Source organism: Halyomorpha halys, unplaced genomic scaffold (assembly GCF_000696795.3).
Source record: "Halyomorpha halys isolate HHAL.00 unplaced genomic scaffold, Hhal_1.1 Scaffold1341.1, whole genome shotgun sequence".
Taxonomy (NCBI): Eukaryota; Metazoa; Arthropoda; class Insecta; order Hemiptera; family Pentatomidae; genus Halyomorpha; species Halyomorpha halys.
In genome coordinates this window covers 119,271-140,497 of record NW_027110471.1, presented here as the reverse complement: position 1 = coordinate 140,497, position 21,227 = coordinate 119,271, and the positions used below count along the sequence as shown (strand labels likewise).

The window sequence follows — 21,227 nt, the reverse complement described above, 5'->3', positions numbered from 1 at the left end:
ACATGTTAAATTATTTAAAATGTTTGTTTATATGTATTGAATGACCAAAAACATTATATGTGGAGACTTAAATCAAACAAAATAGAAAAAATGGCTAAAATTTGAAAAATATTAGCATTATGTCAACATGTTAAATTTTTGAATAGGTTTGTTTATGTATATTGAATGACCAAAAGCATTAGGAGACCTAAATCATAAGTTTATTTAAATTGAGCTACCTTTGAAAAAGTAGCTAAATTAGGAAAAGTATTAACATTATGATAACATATTGAAATTTCAATATGTTTGTGTTTATATATTGATTGACCAAAAACTATTGTATATGGAGGCTTGACTTAAAAAATTAGTTAAATCTAGTAACATTAAAAAGTGGCTAAAATTGGAAAACGTCATGAAACCTACCCTCTCCACCCTAGGATAACCTTATTTATCTTACCTTTAAAACTGGCACTTATAGCGAGTAGTATTGATCCTTGTACAACTTGTCACAATCTCGAAGGACATCATAACACTAAAAATAATGGAAGGGAAGGCTTCCTGGGCCACTCGACCCCTAAACCCCAATCAATATAGTGACGATCTTATCTTACCTTTGAAACTTTATTCAAAACTGGAAGAGGAGACTTGAGTTATAAAAATTATTTAAACTGAGCACCAAGAAGTGACTGAAATTGAAAAATAAAAACAAACTTCTCTTCAAACCAAAAGGGTTGAAGGAATATAAGCTTAGCGACAGAGCTCTTCTGATGATGATTTGTATTTTGCAAGGTTCTATTAGTAGATCTGTTTTCGTTTTTTTCCAGGGGTTATGTTTTCTTCCAAATATTTCTGGTATACAAGTACCAGAGGACTTCTTTAGAGAGATTGAAAAACTTAAGAAGTCTATCTAAATAAATCTTCTTAAATTTGTCGAGGAAACATTTGATAGAATTTTATAGATAATTTATTAATCTTAATGAAAAAACCCAAAATAACTAACATTAGGCATTTTAGAAAATTAGTCCATCTCTTTGGCATAGTTTATTTATTAACAATAAAACAAAATTGAGTAAAAAGTGAAAAAGGGGATTTTCATATAATTTGCGCTCTTTTGTTGTCGGTTCTTACTTACTCTGAAAAGTGTTTGCGAAACACTCCTTTCTTGGTACACCTGTATTTTATCAACAGCTCTTATCGTAGATATTATTTTCGAATGATAACATTTAAATATCAAAATGATCTGTCTTACCAAAATTTCCAGAAAATACACTGCAACAGAATATAAAAAAGGATGAAAACAGTGAGAAGGATTTTCTGGTCTATGTACCTGACAGGTGTTAATTAAAATAAAATTTTCTTTATATATGTTTAAGATTAAATTTTTTTCTTTATAATTTTGTTATAGATCCAGGCTCACAACCCAGGGTTCCTCAGCTCTGTGAACTAGCAGCTCGGTGCGTTGCGTCGCATATACCATTCGAGCTTGTTGAACATGTCTATCCGCCAGTTCCAGAGCAGCTTCAACTTAGAATAGCGTTCTGGAGTTTTCCAGACAATGAGGAAGATATCCGCCTTTACTCCTGTCTTGCCAATTCCAGTGCAGATGAATTTCAACGAGGCGAGCATCTGTTCAAATCTCGGGCTGTCAAAGATCCTCTTCAAATTGGTATGTTGATTTAATGATTGAATTTATTATCGGCAATATATGAATTTGAATTATCACTCCTTCCTGTTTATATCTTTAAATTATCCCGTAAATTGCTATTATTTGATTTTATTATTCCTTGTACTAGATTCTAAAATAAATGTGAAATTAATAATAACTTTATGTGACCGAGACAGAATGTAGAACATAAATTGTTTCTTTTATATTTCCTTTAAAATATGTCATTTAATGAGAAATGATTTATTTGACCAAGATGCCCAAATACATTGGATTTGCTACGATATACAGCATATCTTATATTAATCCATTGGACATATATCTTTGATTTGCAGTCATAAGGGCTTAAGTCACTTTTTGAGCATTTGGAGATTATGTCATATCATAGCACCAAATCAGAGCTACCGGTTGGTCTTAAGGTCTTTATGCTTCTGATAGACTTACTACTATATTGTTTTATAAAAATGATTACAAAAATATCAATAATTAGATTTTTTTAAATGTTTTGAACTTTGTTTTTGTTCTCCTGAAAAATTCATATTATCGACTTAAGCCCTGATGATCGCACATCAAAGATATAAACTACTAAAACAATTTTTTTTTTTCTACCTTTTCCTTTTTCAATCAATAATTACCAAGATTGCTTTTTCCCCGATGTTAATACCTAGGTCTTCTAAGAAGCACCTTGTTCTATTTGGTATTGTTCTGTGAGATCCAAATCAGAGGCCTCTCACGGTGAACTCTCTCAATTAAAATAATTGAAGACCATTGGTAAAAAGAAAATAACACTTTTTTTTTTCTTCCTCAGTGATGAGTTACAACAGCTTCTGGTATATTTTAGGATAGTGGACTTGGTGGGAGGGAAAACAAGAAAATGTAGCTTAAATCACTCACTTAAGAAGAGTATGTGGTTAATGAATTTTTGTTTTGACTCTTGTTTTATTTGAACTATTAGTACATAGACTACTTAATCACTTACCCATGAAATACAAAAATTTCCCAGCTCAGTTGGACATTTAAAACCAATCCATTTTATCACATTATTTTTGATAAATATGGATTGATAAACCAAATTCTTCATTATTCAAAGAATTTTTAGCTATTAAATATATAAATGATTGGCCATTTTTTTTTTAAATATGAAGAAGATTTCTTTAAAAGAATAAGAAGATTGTCAGGGGTGCGGTCAAAAGGAAACAAAAAATAGTTAAAAACTATTTATTTGTCAATTTTTTGCCCCACTTTGTAGAACTTCATGAGGGCTGTTTGAGTTGAAACATATCGAAACAGTATTTTTATTTCGATATCTCTTTTTCATATACAAATCTTATTTTATAATTTTTAAACTCGGCTCTTCTAGAAATTACGTAAAATCCTAAGTTAAACTTAAATATCCTAAAAATTTAGGAAAAACAGTTAAATTTTAGGAGATATATATTTAACAGTTAATGAAATCTAGACAACGGTTGTATGTATAGTCAGGATGAAAAACTTTTAAATTATATTTCACCGTTGAAACATTGTTAGACATTAAATGTAAAAATAAATTATTATGTGTTTTATCCATAGCTGTAATTGGTTATAGCTTTTCTAAATTTTTTATAATCTGGTACATAACTTGATTTTTTCTGTAAAATGACTGATTTTGAATATAATAAAATTATTTTTAAAAATGGCTTTATCATTTGTTTAGGATTTCACTTAAGTGCTACTGTTCTCTTACCGGCATCATATACTCAACGGGGACAGTATAATGTTGCTGTTGCATTCGACAGGCGCAGAATAACTTCTTGCAATTGCACTTGTGATTCTAGTGCTTATTGGTGTTCACACATCGTTGCCGTTTGTCTTCATAGGATACATCTAGTGAGTGGCCTATTTACTTTTGATGATATTTTTACTTTATTTTTATCCTATATAAATATACATATATATTTTTTTCAATATTATTATTATAGCCCACACAAGTTTGCCTCCGAGCACCGGTTAGTGAATCACTTTCGAGGCTCCATCGGGATCAACTTCAGAAATTTGCACAATATCTTATAAGCGAACTTCCACAACAGATTTTGCCAACTGCACAAAGAATTCTTGATGAACTTCTGTCTTCACAGCCGTCAGCTATCAATTCCGTAAGTATTCAGAAGCATTAAAAATTATTTTTTGAGATTTTTCTATAAATAATTTTATATATGCTAACATATTTGTCAATACATTTTACAGGTTTGTGGTGCTCCAGATCCAACAGCTGGGGCCTCAGTCAATGAACAGACGTCATGGTATTTGGATGAGAAAACACTTCACGACAACATCAAAAAAATACTTATAAAATTTTGTGTTCCAGCACCTATAGTTTTCAGGTATACATTCTATGATATCCTTGTATAGCTTAAAAAGTTAAAAAAGTGACGCATATAGGTGTGCATGTGCTAGTTTGAGGAGAAAAGGCATGATAAACTACTTATACCTGGTCCACTTGAGAATAGGTCATACTCTCCTCACGCACTCTCACCTGATCAGAAAACTGCCTCCTCCAACGTGCAAATATTGTCAGTCCATTCTTACGATTAGATGTATTTTTGAAGAGTGTACTCACTATTTGTCAACAATAAATAGGATAGGACTGACCCCAAATTTATCCAAAGCTCTCGCAGATGAGGAAGCTAAAATTACACGAGTGTTTGAATTTTTAAAAGCACATCACCTTCTTTATAAATTATAACTCCTCTTTGATTTTGATTTTTTAATGTTTTTTACTTATTTTATTTAATTTTTTTTTTTATTATTTTTTTTTTTATATTTTTTATTTATTTATTTTTTTTTTTTTTACTTTTATCATGCCATAGGCGTTGATGACCAGAGGGTTTTACGCCTTTAAGCAACAATCAACAACAACAACTACTTATACCTCCTCTATAAGCTATACTTCATAATTAACTTACAACCCTGTTGTGTAGAAATATTATGATTTTAATAATCATATATTTTGAAAGTTTAATTGATTTTGAAAATTTTCAACCGAATTTTACATTTTAGACATTAAGGAACAACTTTGGTTCCAGGTCTGCCTGTCTGTCAAATTTGTATTCAGAAAAATCAATTGAATCGTTAAACAAATTTTCATGAGCTTGTACAAGTTGTTATCTAGCTCATCCCATATTATAGATTTCTATTCTGCAGAGTTTGTTAAAACATCTGTTATATATATATTTTTTAAACTTATCATTTTCATACTGGAAGGCAAAATTATTATGTTTTTAGTTATTTCAAGACATCTTTTGGAATAAATATAACCTCTAATGATCTTTATTATTAGCATTATACTTACTTTGAAAGGATAATCACAAAAATATATCTGTTATTTAGATTCAATTATAATTTTCGATCCCTGGCAAGTCAGCCTTAATCACTTAATCAAATGTTTCTAGATTTGACATCTTTTTAGCACTTGTAAAAACAACTTTTGTGGAGCTTCATAGCAGTATTTTTTTCATTTAGGTACTGCACAAGAACTTTAAGGATTATAATTCATAATAGATAATTGCTTCAATAACAAAGAAACCTAAAGAAAAAAAAATAAAGAAAATAAATTCAAATAACACTTCACTAAATAGATAAGCATAGCATATGTTTATGTTAAAATAGTGTCATGCCAAAACAATAATGGTGCTTGTATTTTTGTGCGGCAAATAAATAGACAAAATAGTGGTTTAAAAAAAAAAAAAAAAGATTCAGGGGATTATAATTATTAAATGAGTGATATAAGACAGTTTCCTTAAAAACATAAAATATTGGGTTGAAAGGATGTAAAAATTACCAAAACGTTGAAACAAAAATTCAAGACAGTGGCTTTTTCAAGACTGCCGTTATGTAGTGGGGAAATGATTTCCTTCCTTGAGGTTATCCTGCTTTTCTAAGCTTCGTCCAAAAGGTTCTCTGTTAGCTTGTCAAGCTGTAAAATTGAAGTGAAGTGAGAAGTGTGTGGTCACCAAAAACCCTCAGTAGGGGTATATTCATGATGTGTTAAATTTAAAATGTTTTACCATGTTAAATATTATAAGTATAGGATTGTGAGCAGCTCTATTTAAAGTCATGTTAAATGTTAAATGCATAAGAACTCCTAGTGGATTTTCTGAGCAACTTGTTTTGTAACCTTTCCTTCTAAAACTAAATGTTATTGTTTATTTCTAATTTTTGATTAAAGTAATTTATTACAATATGTCTAAAGTGAGTGAAAAGTGGAAGCTGTGTAAAATTTTGGTTATTGTCCTGTTGATCTTCTAACTTGTAAGGAAGAGAATCAAGATTGACAACTCTTATTACGTTATTATTATTATTGTCATCTATTGCTTTATTAGTTGTAAATAAGTTTTATGTGTTCCTAAAACAATACTAACAATCAAAACAGAAAGGTTCTGAAAGGTTATGAGCAAGTAACCTAACATGACAACTGACAAAATGGTGACGAGCTCAGGTGGTCTGTTGCATGACATTCTCCATTTAATAGACCTGGTATCAGACTCTTAACCATGTTATATGATATATCATTTTAACATGGTAAAAGAAGGAAATATTTCTCCATTTAACACACTTTAACATGTTAAACTAAAGATTATAAATACCCCTAGTGTCTCCCCAAAAATGAGATTTACAAACCTTTAGTTACTTTATTTCTTTTATTTTTAAACACTTAATTATTGTTCTTATTTTTATTTACAGCGATGTTAACTATCTCAGTACGACTGCTCCACCAGCAGCAGCAGAATGGACGAGTCTCCTCAGGCCCCTCAGGGGGAGAGAGCCTGAAGGGATGTGGAATTTACTTTCCATTGTCAGAGAAATGTACAAGAGGAGTGACAGGAATGCTCTGCCTCTTCTACAGATTATAACTGAAGAATGCATGGCTTGTGAACAGGTAAATAGACATACTCATGTGTGAGAATTTAAATATAGTCTTCAAAAATTTTTTTCTGTATGAATTTGTTATCTAGTCGAGCAGAACATATTAAGGCTTCCTATGTTGCTACAAATCTAAGCTGTCCCTATATGGCTAAGACAGGTTAGTAGCTTTAGGGATTTACCAACCTCTAATTGTTTATCTCATGGTAAAACATCTTAGAGATTATATAAAGCAAGTGTTACGGCAGGTAGGGGTTCAAAAGGAACCTTTACTAGCCCAACCGTGAAAAGAAAAGAATAGCCGAATTTTGTTATTTTTAAATAAGTGAACATAATAAAAGGAACACAAAATATATAAAAATATACAAACTAGGAAAAAAAAAAGCTTAAAACTATTAGAAAATTAAATGAATTGACCAACAGAGAAAAAAAGTCTTATTTTACCGGTGATTGATGGAGCCCCGGTTGTGGTTGTTGTCCTGAGTGGATGATCTCGTGAAGTAGATTGACGTACGTCTGGTCGCCTTGTCCTCTGGAGGATGAGTCGAAGTAGTACGCCTGCCGTGGCTAAAATAATGTAGATGACGGAGATGGCCAGCATGCTGGCTACTACGAGTGCGTAGTGAGTAGACAAAGGAAACGATATGTGTGTGCACACTGAGATGGTTAGATGTCATCTGTCTATTTTTCAGTATAAAAAACAACATAAAGTAGTTGTTTTGTTTTTTGACTTAATAAAAGTCATATGTTCCAATAATGGATTTGTGGACCATATGGTGGCCACAACAGCAAGAATAACAGCTGGTTTAAAGAATGGATAAGGGCCATCCGTAGCTCAGATGGGTAGGCCTAGATCTGCGGGCGGCACCAGTTCAAATCCTGCCTGGGGCGTTGACTTTTTTCATTAAGTGGCCGTCCCACAAAATGAAAAACTTGACCCTTCCCCCACTATTGATAGAGAATAGGTTGGTAGATAGTAAATTATATATGAATAACTGTTACTTGCTCATTGTATCATATATTTTGTTTTTCTTCCATATTGTTCAATATGTTGATTCAAAATATTTTTCAGTTATTTATACACTACTTATATATCTTATATTATATATATCTTCTTACCTATATAAGATATTATATTTCATCTTTTATTGTTATCAATCTGCTACTGTCTAATTCCATGATTAATAAGCAACTATTTTTTATTTTCAATTCATTGTTATGTATATTTCCAAATTTGTTAGTTTATTATTATGATTTTTAATTTTATGTTTCTCTCAATGATGGTTATTTCTTATTGTTTTATAGCCCTCATGAAAAGTTGGCACGAATAAATATTTTGTTTATTTGTGTTCTTTGCTAACCCCCACCTCTTTGTGTTTATATTTTTCAATGTATTTAGTAAATAAAATTTAAGCATAAAATCATAAATATTTGTAAGTCAGGCTATACTGGCTGAATATCTTTAATATGTTGTACAATAAAAATGGTGAACATTATTTATATGAGCCAATTATGTTTCAGATTATGGTTTGGTGGTTCAATACGAAGGTAGCTCTTCATGTCGGTGTTAGCAGCGGAGGAAAGCATAGCAATGTGAACAGCAATTCCCATGGAACCCAGCACGCTTGTGCCTCCCTCTGTGATGAAGTTGTCATATTGTGGAGACTGGCTGCACTAAATCCAGCTCTTTCACCACAGGAGAGGTCACTATTTAGTAATCAGTTTAATGAATGGCATCTCAAGATCGTCGATAAGGTAGATGAAGTTTTATTTTCTGCTAGTTTTTCATCTGCCATTTGTTTATATTCATTTAACTGGTTAAATATCTTCAAGATACAACTTGATGAATCCTCAATTTATAGGTGGAAAAAAGTCGTCCTCTCCACGCGAATACTGCCTACCAAACAGAACGAATCACTAAGAATTTGGCATCGAGTATAGAAGTATTCAGCGGTTTCAAACCTGCCATATCTGCATGTCAATTAGACTGGGAAGACTACCAGATTCCTGGCGTCACCTACCAGGGCGGTGCGTCATGGCTAGCCCAACCCATCACTTGCTTCAAGAACGCCGACCCGAAAGCTGATACTCCAGTAAATCCCGTGAGTGATATAACTTATTATTTTAATTATTTTTAGGTTTCTGGAATTTTATCTACTTCCCAGAAGTAATTCAAAGTAATTTAGATGGTACAGTAGGATCCCCATCATCCAGGGCAGGGCTCAATTAACGAGGTTTCGAGGGGCTAATTTTTTTTTTTGTATGGTGTTTATTAATTTTTACATCATTTATTTTATATGTATAATATTTATTTTAAAAAATGAATACCTTAGATTATTTTTAACAATTACATAATTGAGGTATGGAAATGGAAAAGGCTGTAAGTGCCAGAAGTACGAAAAATGAGATTTTGAGATAATGATAAAGAAACCTCCGCCAGTTGAATGGTATCTGCTGGAAGTTCCTATCTTAAACGGTTTTGTTCGTAGAACTGTAATTTTTTCATAATTTTAGAACAAAAGTAGTGGCCATACGACATGTAACAATCTCACAAGAGGAGATTGTAACACCAAAATAACGTGATTTAATATGTAATTAGCTACTTGTTTTTTTCGTTTTTCTCTAAACTATTCTTTTGGCACTTACAACCTTTTCCATTTCCGTGCTTCAATTGTTAATTATATATTTTTCTTGAAAATAATGATTGGAAAAACACAACAAGGCTGGTATCTTATGATGAGATGTTTCCTGTATCTACTAGTCCAATTCATATTCTAGGGATGGCAATGTTTTCATTCAAGTCTTTCAATGAAACCCCTATTGACCTGTTTGTCTGCAAAACAAAATTATTTATTCAGTTTTTCTTTAGTCTCTATTTACTTATGAACTAATGAAATGTCGGATAAAAGAAAAAGTGTCGTTTTAACGCTTGAATTAATCATTATAGACAGAGTAGAATTTTTTTTTTAATCTGGCACAGAAGCACCGCGGCTAATACGGCCTATTGTGTGCCGATAGTATTACGACAATGTTGCGATTAGCACCATAACATTTCAGTGAGCTTGTTAGAGCTAAAAGTTTAAAGAAATTTGTAGAGGATCCTGAGCCTGTGTTGCATAAGGCTGAGCAGTGAGAGCCAAGCCTCACTGGCTTTAAAAAAGACTGCGACAAGCTAAGCTGTTCCTAGATGAACCCTGTAGGAGCCGAAGCGATGAACTGCTTCGGCTGGACAATTACAGTTCTCTTGGGAACAATTACAGGGAACTATACAGGTCACTGTAGATTAAATAAACATATGTTCAAGCTAACAGAGTCACCCCTTTGCAGATTTTGCAATGCTGAGAAAGAGACAGCAGATTGAGTAGGATTAAGTGAAAGTGATAAAAAATTTTCTAGTGACCAAACTGTTCGTGAAATTTTGTAGAAGGAAAAAGTCATTTCCGATTTTGTATCATTGTTGGCCCAAATATTGTGTCCTTTGAAAACTGAAGAACTCTACATTAAAAGATATTGATGAAGCTGTCTATCAATGGTTCATGCAAAAGCATCCTGAAGGAGTTCCTATTTCTGGCCCAATAGTGAATGAAAAAGCAATAAGGCCTCAGGAAAACTTAAATATTCAGGAGCCACAACACCAGAAATAATAGTAGGGAATCCTTCCCAGCCCACCACATCCACAAAATCCCAGAGTTAGTCCCAGGCTCATCTTACCTTTAAAAAATTTACTAATAATAAGTAGAGCAATCTCAGTAATCGAGACAGACTACCTATTACCTATACAGAGGAGCTTATCTGATAATAGGAGAGTCAAAGAGGAAAGGTGCATGATCAATATGGTAGCTTGATGACGTGGTGCCATCTAGGAGATACTAAGAAAAAATTGCAATTTAAAAAGAGAATATATTTATTTTCGATAAATTTGATTGATTTATTCTGGATATATTCCCATTGGAATTAAATATATCTGACAAAATTGTAGGAAATGGATTTTATTCCCTTTTCGTACAAACACTTTACTTGAGTCTCCAAGAGAATAGGATTCGATTCAGTTCATCGGCATTAATTTAAAAATGTTTTCTTATTTTATGGATGTGTGCCGTTTGAAAATAAGCTCCTCATTTATTTTTTATTTAAATTAATTTTCTATAATACTAAATTTAATTTAATTGAGAACACGATCTAAATAATTTCGAGCGTCATAAATATTAAGCAAGTAAGTGGTGTTACGGATAGTGTATTCAGAGGCTACTAAAATCATCTATTACTAGAACATTTTTTCAGGCGTTATCAGGCACCGTAACTTGTTACTGAAATTTAACTGTTTAGCCCATCACTATTTACTACTATTGGAGATACTCAATGGGTTTATGTTTAAATCTTAAAATAATATCTGGATAACTATTTTTGTAATCTTATTTATTTATTTTTTTTTAGTATATTTAATTTAACAATTTTAATTGTTTACTTATGGAAAATTTTTGTTTAATATATATATGTAAATGTATGTGTGTGTTTATATTTCAAAATTGGAGAATCAAAATAAATCCTGAAAAATCCCACCAGATCACCTTTACTCTCCGTCGTAAACCTCTGCCCTCCTGTCCTACAGTAACCTTTCTAGATACACCACTAACACCTGTTGAACAGATTCGATACTTAGGACTCCATCTTGACAAGAGACTTACTTCGAATCCACACACAAGACTGAAACGATAAGAAACTGCTTGTAGATTCCGATTGCTACAATACTTACTTGACAAACGCTCTAAACTTCCCTTTCACTACAAAAAATAAGTATACACTACGATAATCAGACCAATTTGGACATATGGAATTGAGCTCTTGGTCTCTATCAAACCATCAAATTCCTCCTGCATCCAATCCTTACAATCCAAAATCCTTGATGCTCCTTATTACGTTACAAATAAACTCATTCACAAAGACCTTAACATCCCATTCGTTGCCAATTTGGCCCAAATATGCGATATGCGTCTTTTCATTCCAAACTCCTTAACCATCCTAACCCATTAATTCTTAATCTTTCATCCTTAACAAACCCTGATAATCCTCCGTGGCGTCTGAAAAGAAGATGCCCACGGGACCTTCTAGTTTAAATTAATTGGTGGTACAATGGGTGGTTCCTTCCCAAGATTTTCAAGTGTATATGAAACATACTACATATTTACCTATTTTATTATTTTGTACAGTTGTAAATTACAATAAATAAATAATTAAAAAAAAAAAATATTTCAAAATTAAAATTGATATATATGACTTTAGATAAGCTCATCGCAGGCAGTTCTCAATCAGCGTGGTCTCCATCATAATTATTGCAATTATTACGCAAGGCAAAGAAGGACTAATATCGAAAAACAGCAGCTGTTGGACGAACTAGAAATGGATCTGCACATTCCCATGTACCATTTAAGCGTTTCAGGGTATGATTTTCTTCATTTTGAGAGTATCAAATTTTTATATAAAATTTAAGTTTATATCAATCATATAATGTACCCAAGGAATTAATATCTCTATATTTATAATATTAAATATTTTTAAGGAAAGTAATTGCGATGAGATTACTTTTATTTGTCTCTAATATTTAGATGTTAAGAAATGAAAACCACCTAACTCCCAGATTATTCTAAAAGAGTTATGAGGTTTTCAATGCCTATCATCGATATTTATTGTGCACACATTATCAAAATTATGTTTTCTCTCAGATCTCAAATTGGACTCTCTATGGGAATTAGCAGTTCGGTCTCTGGTAATCGATCATCAGTCTCAAGCGAGGGATTTTGTGAGAACGATCAGGACCAAAATAATCAGGAAGAAGATATTCACGAGAGAGGTAATTTTAGTGTTCTCTACATTTTTTATGCAATTTATTCTTCTTAAACCAAGTTTATATTTGAGGCATGGGAAATCAAATGGGGATTGTTCTAAATTTGAAAAATTTTCAGGAGACCTAAACATTTCCATAATTTAAGTAATTTTTTTTATTACAATTATTGGATTAGGAGTTTATAAACTCCCCCAGAAATAGATTTTTTAAATATTGTTAAGCTTTACAGATACTAAAATTATATTGGACTAAACAAGTTTTCCAGGTGTTAAGTGTGAAACACCTTACATATAGTGAAAAACAATATATGGATGTATGCAGAAGACATATTTTTATATGTTGGTGTATATGTATAGAGGATGCTTACAAATCAATTGATTATTTTCTTTTATTTTATTCTGAAGGGATCTTCCCCAGATTGAAATTTATTTTATACTTCTATGACCTCCACATTTATAGTTATTGTTGTCTATTTCTTTGTATTTATGTGTTTCTTTTTTATCTATAGCCAACCATCCCCTTGATCCACTAGATTTGGAGGGTCTTACTGGAAGCGAATCATCTTCTTCATCTTGTTCTGAAAGAAGAGATAATCTTCACCCACCCGCTTCTGAATCCCCAAGCGGAGATGAATCAGAAGCTAGCAAACAGGAACCACCGCAACCTGACCCTAGAAGACTTTCTAAAGATGATTCCCTTTCATCAAACAGCGATTCTCAACAATCCAGCGACGAATACTTTGTTTACTATTATGATCCTAAGTCTCTAGAAAAAACTCCTCCAGGTAAATATGTATTCATTTTTGTTGACGATTATTAATTATGTTGGGAAAATATTTGATGAGTAATACTATTTCATTTTTTTTTCTGATGCTATATTAAATTTTGAGTTTGGTTAAATTTATTCCATAAATCTATTACATAGATTTTTTAAGAACATTGTATGTCTTGCCATCTTTTGGTTATACAAAGAACCCCATTAATGTCTAAACCATTTAGGAAATATAGTAAGTTTAAGAGATAGTTCAGTATGCAAGTTGGCATTGCAAGAGTGGATCAAGTGGTTTGATTATTCTGTCACTACCAACTGGTATGTTTCTACTTAGTGAAATATAAGGGATTCACTTCAAAAACTAGTCTTAAGTTGTTTGACAAAAATTATATGAAAATCTTTTAAATCTCATCTCAAATCCACACCTGGTGCTGTTGGACCAATCAGGTTCTCAATGTCTCATTTGTTAAATTATTGATAAATGTTGTTACTGATTTTATTTACAAATATATAATTTACTTGTTACAGGTAAAGGGATTGATAAAAAAGAAGATGAAAGGCAGAAACTAATTTTGAATGGTGTAAGTGGGCCTAAAGATCCTTGGGATGTGCTGTTCGCACGGGCCGAAGGATTACACGCTCACGGTCATAATAAAGAAGCTTGTATTCTCGGTGTTAGATTGGCTGAAGATCTGCTCGACAATCCTCCAAATCTAATGGTTGACTTGCCACCAATTCAAACAAAGGGAAAAAGGAAAAAAGTAAGTCAAATTTTTATTAAATAATGCACTTATGCTGTGTTCAGTTCTATATAACGCACTTATACTGTGTTTTTTTTTTTTACTGATCGAATCTATTTAGATCGGGCATTATCATTTTCAGATCAATCCGGCTTCTCATCAGTTGAGTATCTTGGCATCCGATACACTTGCAAAATGTGCATTCTTGTGCACAGTTCTTGCTGAAAATCCCGAGCATTATCATCTTGCATTTAGAGTTGGTCTCTTCGGGCTTGAAATGCCTAGACCTCCAGCCACTACAAAACCTCTCGAGGTAAGAAGAATTTGCAATTGAAGAAGTCATCGACTAGTGAGAATATTATTTTAATGTTTTCTTTTATTATTATAGGTAAAGCTGTTCCATCAGGAATCAGAACTTGTTACTTTGCTAAAGAGAATCCCTCTTGGCGAATACGAGTTGAATATGATTCGAGAAAGAGCAGAATTATTGAGAGATGGGATTTTGCGCTCGCGTGGGGAAGCTCTTTTGCCTATTACACTTGCAAGTTTTATATTGGATGCTCTCACCATGCCAGGTTTCCTATCTTATATTATTATCTAAATTAGTTGTGTTACCATATGCATGTTTAAATTTTTGCATTTCTTTAATATTTATTAATAGCACTAACTTACTATTGTTTTGAAGTAGGAAGAGAATCAAGATGTCAATTAATCTCGCAGCAGCTTCGGCTTCCGTCAGATGAGATACTGGGTTTTGAAGCTGCAACTGCTGCTCTTGGTCTCAAAGCAAATGTGTCTGAAGCTGATCATCCTTTGTTGTGCGAAGGAACTAGAAGGCAAAGGTAAAATTTCTCTAAATGAAACAAAATAAACATATTTTTTTAAAATTCTCTTTCTCCTTTAGTTTATTTTGATATTGTTTCCTTCTAGGGGAGATCTAGCTGTGACACTGCTTGTACACTACAAAGACCAGCCTGTGAAAATAGCTCATATAATGGAAAAACTTCTCGACCGTGAAGTTCATCAACTTACTAAGACACCTTTGTCCAGCATTTACTACACTACTCACCCTCCAGTAAAGAGTATGTTGTCTGCCATGAATGACTGGAATAGTGAAGTCGAGCATCCACCACTGGAAACACCACCTCTTCCAGTTGATCCTAATTTAGGTTAGATTTTGAACATTGCTTTGCTTGAATTTGGTAAAAACTATGAAATCGAGCCATAAGTAACTTTCAATGCAGTTAAGTAGAATCTATTGTTCATATATATCCGATATGAGTTACCATTACAATTTTTTGTTTTCACTATGTAGATGAGGCTTCAGTCAGTCTTTAGTAAACTGTTTTGTGAGATATATGTGAACTTTTTTTTTTAACCTCTTAAATGGAGGGTCAAAAAGTATATATTCATCATGTAATGCTTTGGGAATCTAAACAAATGCTTAGGCGACAGCTGAAAAAATATGTAGTGTGTATAGTGAAGGAATAATAACTGATCTAGCAGTTAGAAATTGGTTTATGAAATTTCGTTCTGGAGATATGACCCTAAAAGACGAACCGAGGTTGGGAGGTCTTTCTTGAAGTCAAATTTAACGATTACTGCGGATAGATACGTTCAGTAGTTGCAAACAGTGCAAGAGAAACTCCATGAAAAGTGTCCTACACTCGTCAATTACAAAAACGTAATTCTTTTTCATGACAATGTACGTCCACATACAGCAAGGGTGACTTCTTGAGCTTGCATGGTCTGTTTTGCCAGATCCACCGTACTCTCCGGATCTTGTCCTGACCGACTACTACCTTTTTTGTTCCTTACAAAACGTGTTGAATGGAAAAACCTTCAGTTCTGAAGAGCAAGTCATGCAGGCTGCCGAAAAACTTCTTCCAGTCCAAACCAACCACATTTTACTAGGAAAGAATTGATAAAGTGCCAGGAAGATGGGAGAATGTTATAGATAATAATGGTGAATACATAATAAATTGATATCATTTTGTTATTTAATAAGAGCAAAATAAATGTCTGATTTAAAAACGGAAGTTACTTATGACTCACCCTATTATCTGAGTGTGGCTCTTAACTATGCCTGTACCTACAATATTCTTAAGTTTTTCTTTTTTCCTCTACCTGACCATGTATAACATAATAGGTGTTACGCATGAGGTGAGATCTTACGCATAGGATTTGCGTGTGCTGCTACAACCAATAGAACTTTGTCATTTATTTATTTACTAGATTTGGGGGAACAATAAATGGGTGAATACTTTAATGCAGCCCAGAACAGTGGCTGCGCACCATTTCCTTCTCTTCTACTGCTGCCTCTGTTAGTGTGTGTCTATCAAGTGTAAAATGCATTGGGCCCTCCACCTCTCTCTTTCTCTGTGAAGAAGGTTTAATTCACTTCCACAACGGAAGTTTATTTATGGAGTTCCCGGAAGGTGCTTATATCCCCGCCTTTCTGGTTAGCCTGACTTGTTACCTATCCATGGAAGTATAGGAAATAGCAACATGTTCAGTTTTATTGGAAACTCAACAGCTGGGGTACCTGGAATTAATGTTCTTCCTGTGCTTCTACAGTCTCGCTACAGAATCTTCCATGTCCTGTGTGGACCTCTATGGTTGAACCCACCTCACCACCTGTTTGGACTAAGAATGTGGGAAGGAAAAATTTCCTTAATGCCAAGTCTTTCACTGGCTATTCACTATCTATTTCTCTCCTCAAGTAAGTAATCCCCAATATTCTCTTCTATCTTCTTGATGCCTTTACCTTAATTCCTCTGGAACTACCTCTTCATGTCATACTTGATCACGTCTTCTCTCAGGCCACTACTTGCACCGCCTTGTGAATCTCAACATAGCTAGTCTCTGAATGGTAACCAACTCCTTCCTCTTTGTACCTCACATTGTCCAGCAATGTTCCCTTATAGATGATTCTAGACGAAAGATTCGGAACTCTTCGAGATATTTCTGTGTTAATTTCTAATGTTTCTAAATCTTCCCAACATTTCTATAAAGATCAGTTTATCTCTACTTTCAGATGTCTTTTTTTTTTTTTTTAGTTCTTTCCACATGGATTGATTTACCTTATTAACACAATTTATTTCCTGATGGAATGTATATTTCATGTATATCGCTTTACTAATATTTCATAATTTCTCTTCTAAATTATTTTGTTTCTTATTTTAGGAATGTCTATGAGATCGACTCCTTGCTCAAGTAGTGCGGAACTAGAGGCTTGCCTTCCTACAAAACCTCTCAACATTTCACATGGACCACAAACCGCAACATCTTCCATTCAGACCTCTACTCGAGTCAAGGAATCAAGGTTTGTTCAAAGGAATTCATTCAGTATGTTTCTTTTTTTCATTTCATAATTAAAATTTATGCTTAGCAAGATTGATATAGCATTGCTATTTAACAATTTTGTTTTTAATTATATTAAAAAATAGTAATTTTTATTAATTATTTTATTTAAATAACAAAGGAACAAATTTTCTGTTTGTATATAATTTAATTTTTAAATTTCTTCTACTTTTTTATTATTTATTGTTATATTGGGAATAGATTAATTTATATAGTTATTTTTACACCTAGAGGTTATTCCAGGTTCAAAGGGAAACGTGCCTACCCATCTATACCCAATCAGCCTTCCGAAGCCGGTGCTCATTTCATGTTTGAATTGGCTAAAACCGTTTTGATAAAGGCTGGAGGGAATAGTTCTACGTCTTTGTTCACTCAAGCTCTCACAAGCCAGAACCATCATGGACCGCAGAGAGCTTTACACATGTGCGCTTTCCAGCTTGGCCTCTATGCTCTCGGTTTACACAACTGTGTTTCACCTAATTGGTTGAGTCGCACATATTCATCTCACGTCTCTTGGATTACTGGTAAGGGAAATGTTTTTAATTTATTTACTTAGCATTTTAGCAATACTGTTTTATATATATTGTAATAATTAAAAATTATTTAAAATGAAATAAAAAGAATTTTAATAGTTTTAACTAATTTAAAATATAAAAGATAGCTTGGGTTCAAATATAATAGAATTTGATTTAAATTTTATAATATACTCTTTCCTCAGGGTGGGTTTCCAGGCAATCAGAAACAGACGACACTTTACTACTAATAATACTTAAACTTAATTAATAGCTATTTTACAAATACAATAAATTCCAATTAGAAACAAAACTAACCAGTTACACATCTTCCTCTAATGATTGATGATAGTTGATATCTTCTTGTCTAAGATGCTATATCCAAAACTCCAAACAATGGCTTCCAGTCCTTCCCGCTTCTAGCCGAACTGACATCTCCCCAAGCCAGCAAAATCAAGAGTGCCCATTTCCTCTCTTCTATCTTCAAGATCCTGGTACCTTGTTGATCCAAAAATAATCGATTGTAGTACAATCGCTCTGCTTTATTTGCTATGATTTACGATATAAATAGTTTATTGATAATTGTTATGTTCTTCTTTGATTACTTTGAACCGCAACCCTGACCATCTTCTTATATATAAATTTTTATGGTCAAATATATATACATACATATTATGTTCACTTTCATAGGAATTAGATTACCCGATATAGGAACTGTGTAAAAATGTCTACTTTCGATTTTCACAGGAATTACAATAACTTGCCAATAGATCAGGAAGTTAAAAATGTCCTTAACATATATGCACTTTTATTTGAAAATAAAAATGTTATTACCTGCTTAGATTGCTCAAAGAAAGAAACTTTTTTTTTTTTATTCTTTTTTTTTTACACCAGTTAGGATTACTGGAGTGTACGGAGTACCAAAGTTCGGATTACTGAGATTATTCTCATTTGAGATATGGCATATTGAAGTTTTAAAAGTAGTTTGTTGTTGCCCATGGAAACCTGTTCACTTTTAGTTTATTGATGGATGACCATTCTAGATGCTCATGAGAAGGATAGTTAAATTCTCAAATAATATAAACTAAAATACCAAGTTAATAAAAATAACATCATAATTGCCCCAAATTATTGTATTTGTCTCAGCAGCCGAAATGGTAAGAAAAGTTTTGTGAGTGGACATGCCAAATATTTATAGTTCTACTTAAAAAAAAAAACCCAAGTGGTTCTTAAAAATACCTTAAATTGTTTAAAATAAAAATAATATATTTGTAATTATTCAGGTCAAGCGATGGAAATTGGCGCGCCTGCCATATCGTTTCTCCAGGATACTTGGGAGGGTCACTTAACTCCTCCAGAAGCAGCCAGTATTGCCGATCGTGCTTCTCGAGGGTGCGACAGGAACATGACCCGTGCGGCGGCAGAGCTAGCACTATCATGTCTACCTCATGCACATGCTCTCAATCAAAATGAAATACAAAGAGCTATTTTGCAGGTAAATTTTGAAATTTCTTTTGTATTTATTTAATTTCATACATGTAACATTATAAATTATACATATACACACTTTAACATGTTAAACTAAAGATCATGAATACCCATACTATAATGACCAACATGTTACCACCATAGTGACCGATGTATGATTGCAGATTACTATTTTGACAAACCAACATGACTAGTCTAAGCTTTATATTTTTGGCTGAAAAGTGAAATATATGAACTTGCATATCTATTTTTATTGCTTTAATATAATTTTTTTTTTATAACTTAATTAATAAATAGTAATAGAGATTTATAGGGAGCGCTGTGGCACAGTGGTGAAGCACAACGCTACTAACTCCAAGGGACCCGGGTTCGAATCCTGGGCATGTGGTAGAGAATTATTTTCTGTTGCACTGTAGCTGTGAGTCAGCCCTGTGGGGTCTAATCAACCTCATAAAATGGCTACCCATAACTGGGAAAAATCTGGCGATTGAGGGTTATCTTGAAAAAAATCATATCCTTGTATAACCTTATAAATATTCTAAAAACAGTTCTTCCTTCCAAAATACTGAATCCATGATTATGTGTTACCTAAACTGAGAACCTCAGTGAAAGACTTGCCTTTTGCCAGGTAGAATATGCGCTGGGAAAATTATTTTTGGGTTGGAAAGATTAATTACATAAAAATGTTTGAAGTCTATATTTAACAAATAAATTGTATACATAATAAAAAAAGAATGTATAATGAATATGTATATAAACAAAATGAAAGAATTGTAAAACAAATTAATTTTATGCATTAAGAAAACTGTCGATGAATGTGCCTTGAGCAAATGTGCGTAAATGTTTATATCTAATCTCACCAGATGACAGCTGAGAGTTCTAGAAGCATGCAGAATAGGGACCCCTGTGTGAGTGAAGTGGCTTGGCCAAAAGTCTACGATGTTCTGACAATAGATCCTGGAAAGCTGCAGGGAAAACTAAAGCTGCAAAACAATGCTGTCATTGTTAACAATCACGTTTTGTAAACAAATGTCTTATAGCCAAAATAAATTGATTTCACAAATTCACTAAACTAATAAAAATTATAACATTTTTAATTTAATGTTGCTTCAACACTATGGTAGTAGGGGTTCACATTATTATATTATTAATATTGAAATTTATACTTTTGCTTTTTTTTTTTTTTCTATGTTTATTTGATATATTTTTTATTTAATTTCTTTTGTTTATTTTATAGTGCAAAGAGCAATCTGATCGAATGCTGGAACACTCGTGTCTTACAGTTGAAGGTGCAGCGAAAGGAGGAGGTGTTTATCCAGATGTTCTTTTTCAAGTTGCCAAGTATTGGTTTGAACTTTATATGAGGGTAAGGAATGTTTTATTTATCAATATAATTTTAAATCCCTAAGAATTATAGAATTAAAATATAATTTTAAATTTGAAGTAGTAACTTAAAATTTCATAAGTTAATTTTGACATGCTTGATTTATATAATTATGAATTATTAAGCCTTTCAATTTAGTTTTATTTACTTTTTAATATGTATGGTACCTTATTAAATTTTTATCCATCTTTATATCCTCCTGTTAATGGACAAGGAGAGGAGAGGGTTAATCTTCCTTCTTAGGTGAACCTTGTCTTAGCTCTATTCCATATTACGTTAATTAAATGATGTGTACTGAAAAATCATTTTTTTTACAAACATTTCATTTTTTTCTGTTGTATAGTACATGTAGAGTTAGTCCTTAGAATTTGATTATTTAGACATATAAAACATAACAATAAAAAAGTAGATATGTGAAAAAAAAAAGATAAAATTAAGGAAGTAAGTTGAGAATAAATTAAGGTCGAGAAAGAATAAATAAAAATAATAATTATATAATTATGAGAGATAGTTGACCGTGGATGATAAATGAGGAGAAGATGGTTGGGGGTGCGGTCAATGAAACACAAATAAGTATGACTAACTT

At 32.6% G+C, this 21,227-nt stretch overlaps 1 protein-coding gene across 1 annotated transcript in view; it reads left to right on the top strand.

Annotated features, from left to right (window-relative positions):
* Positions 1–21,227, top strand: part of Dora (Dorado) — a 53,599-nt gene that overhangs the window by 14,721 nt on the left and 17,651 nt on the right. The window contains exons 2-20 of the mRNA XM_014434286.3: positions 1,385–1,645; positions 3,336–3,508; positions 3,601–3,774; positions 3,866–4,002; positions 6,362–6,557; positions 8,063–8,296; positions 8,404–8,643; positions 11,822–11,979; positions 12,262–12,389; positions 12,892–13,167; positions 13,683–13,915; positions 14,037–14,207; positions 14,283–14,469; positions 14,580–14,736; positions 14,825–15,063; positions 17,081–17,219; positions 17,489–17,781; positions 19,053–19,264; positions 20,495–20,623. Of these exons, the coding sequence (XP_014289772.1) occupies positions 1,385–1,645; positions 3,336–3,508; positions 3,601–3,774; positions 3,866–4,002; positions 6,362–6,557; positions 8,063–8,296; positions 8,404–8,643; positions 11,822–11,979; positions 12,262–12,389; positions 12,892–13,167; positions 13,683–13,915; positions 14,037–14,207; positions 14,283–14,469; positions 14,580–14,736; positions 14,825–15,063; positions 17,081–17,219; positions 17,489–17,781; positions 19,053–19,264; positions 20,495–20,623 (3,737 nt within the window). The remainder of the gene's footprint in view (positions 1–1,384; positions 1,646–3,335; positions 3,509–3,600; positions 3,775–3,865; positions 4,003–6,361; positions 6,558–8,062; positions 8,297–8,403; positions 8,644–11,821; positions 11,980–12,261; positions 12,390–12,891; positions 13,168–13,682; positions 13,916–14,036; positions 14,208–14,282; positions 14,470–14,579; positions 14,737–14,824; positions 15,064–17,080; positions 17,220–17,488; positions 17,782–19,052; positions 19,265–20,494; positions 20,624–21,227) is intronic.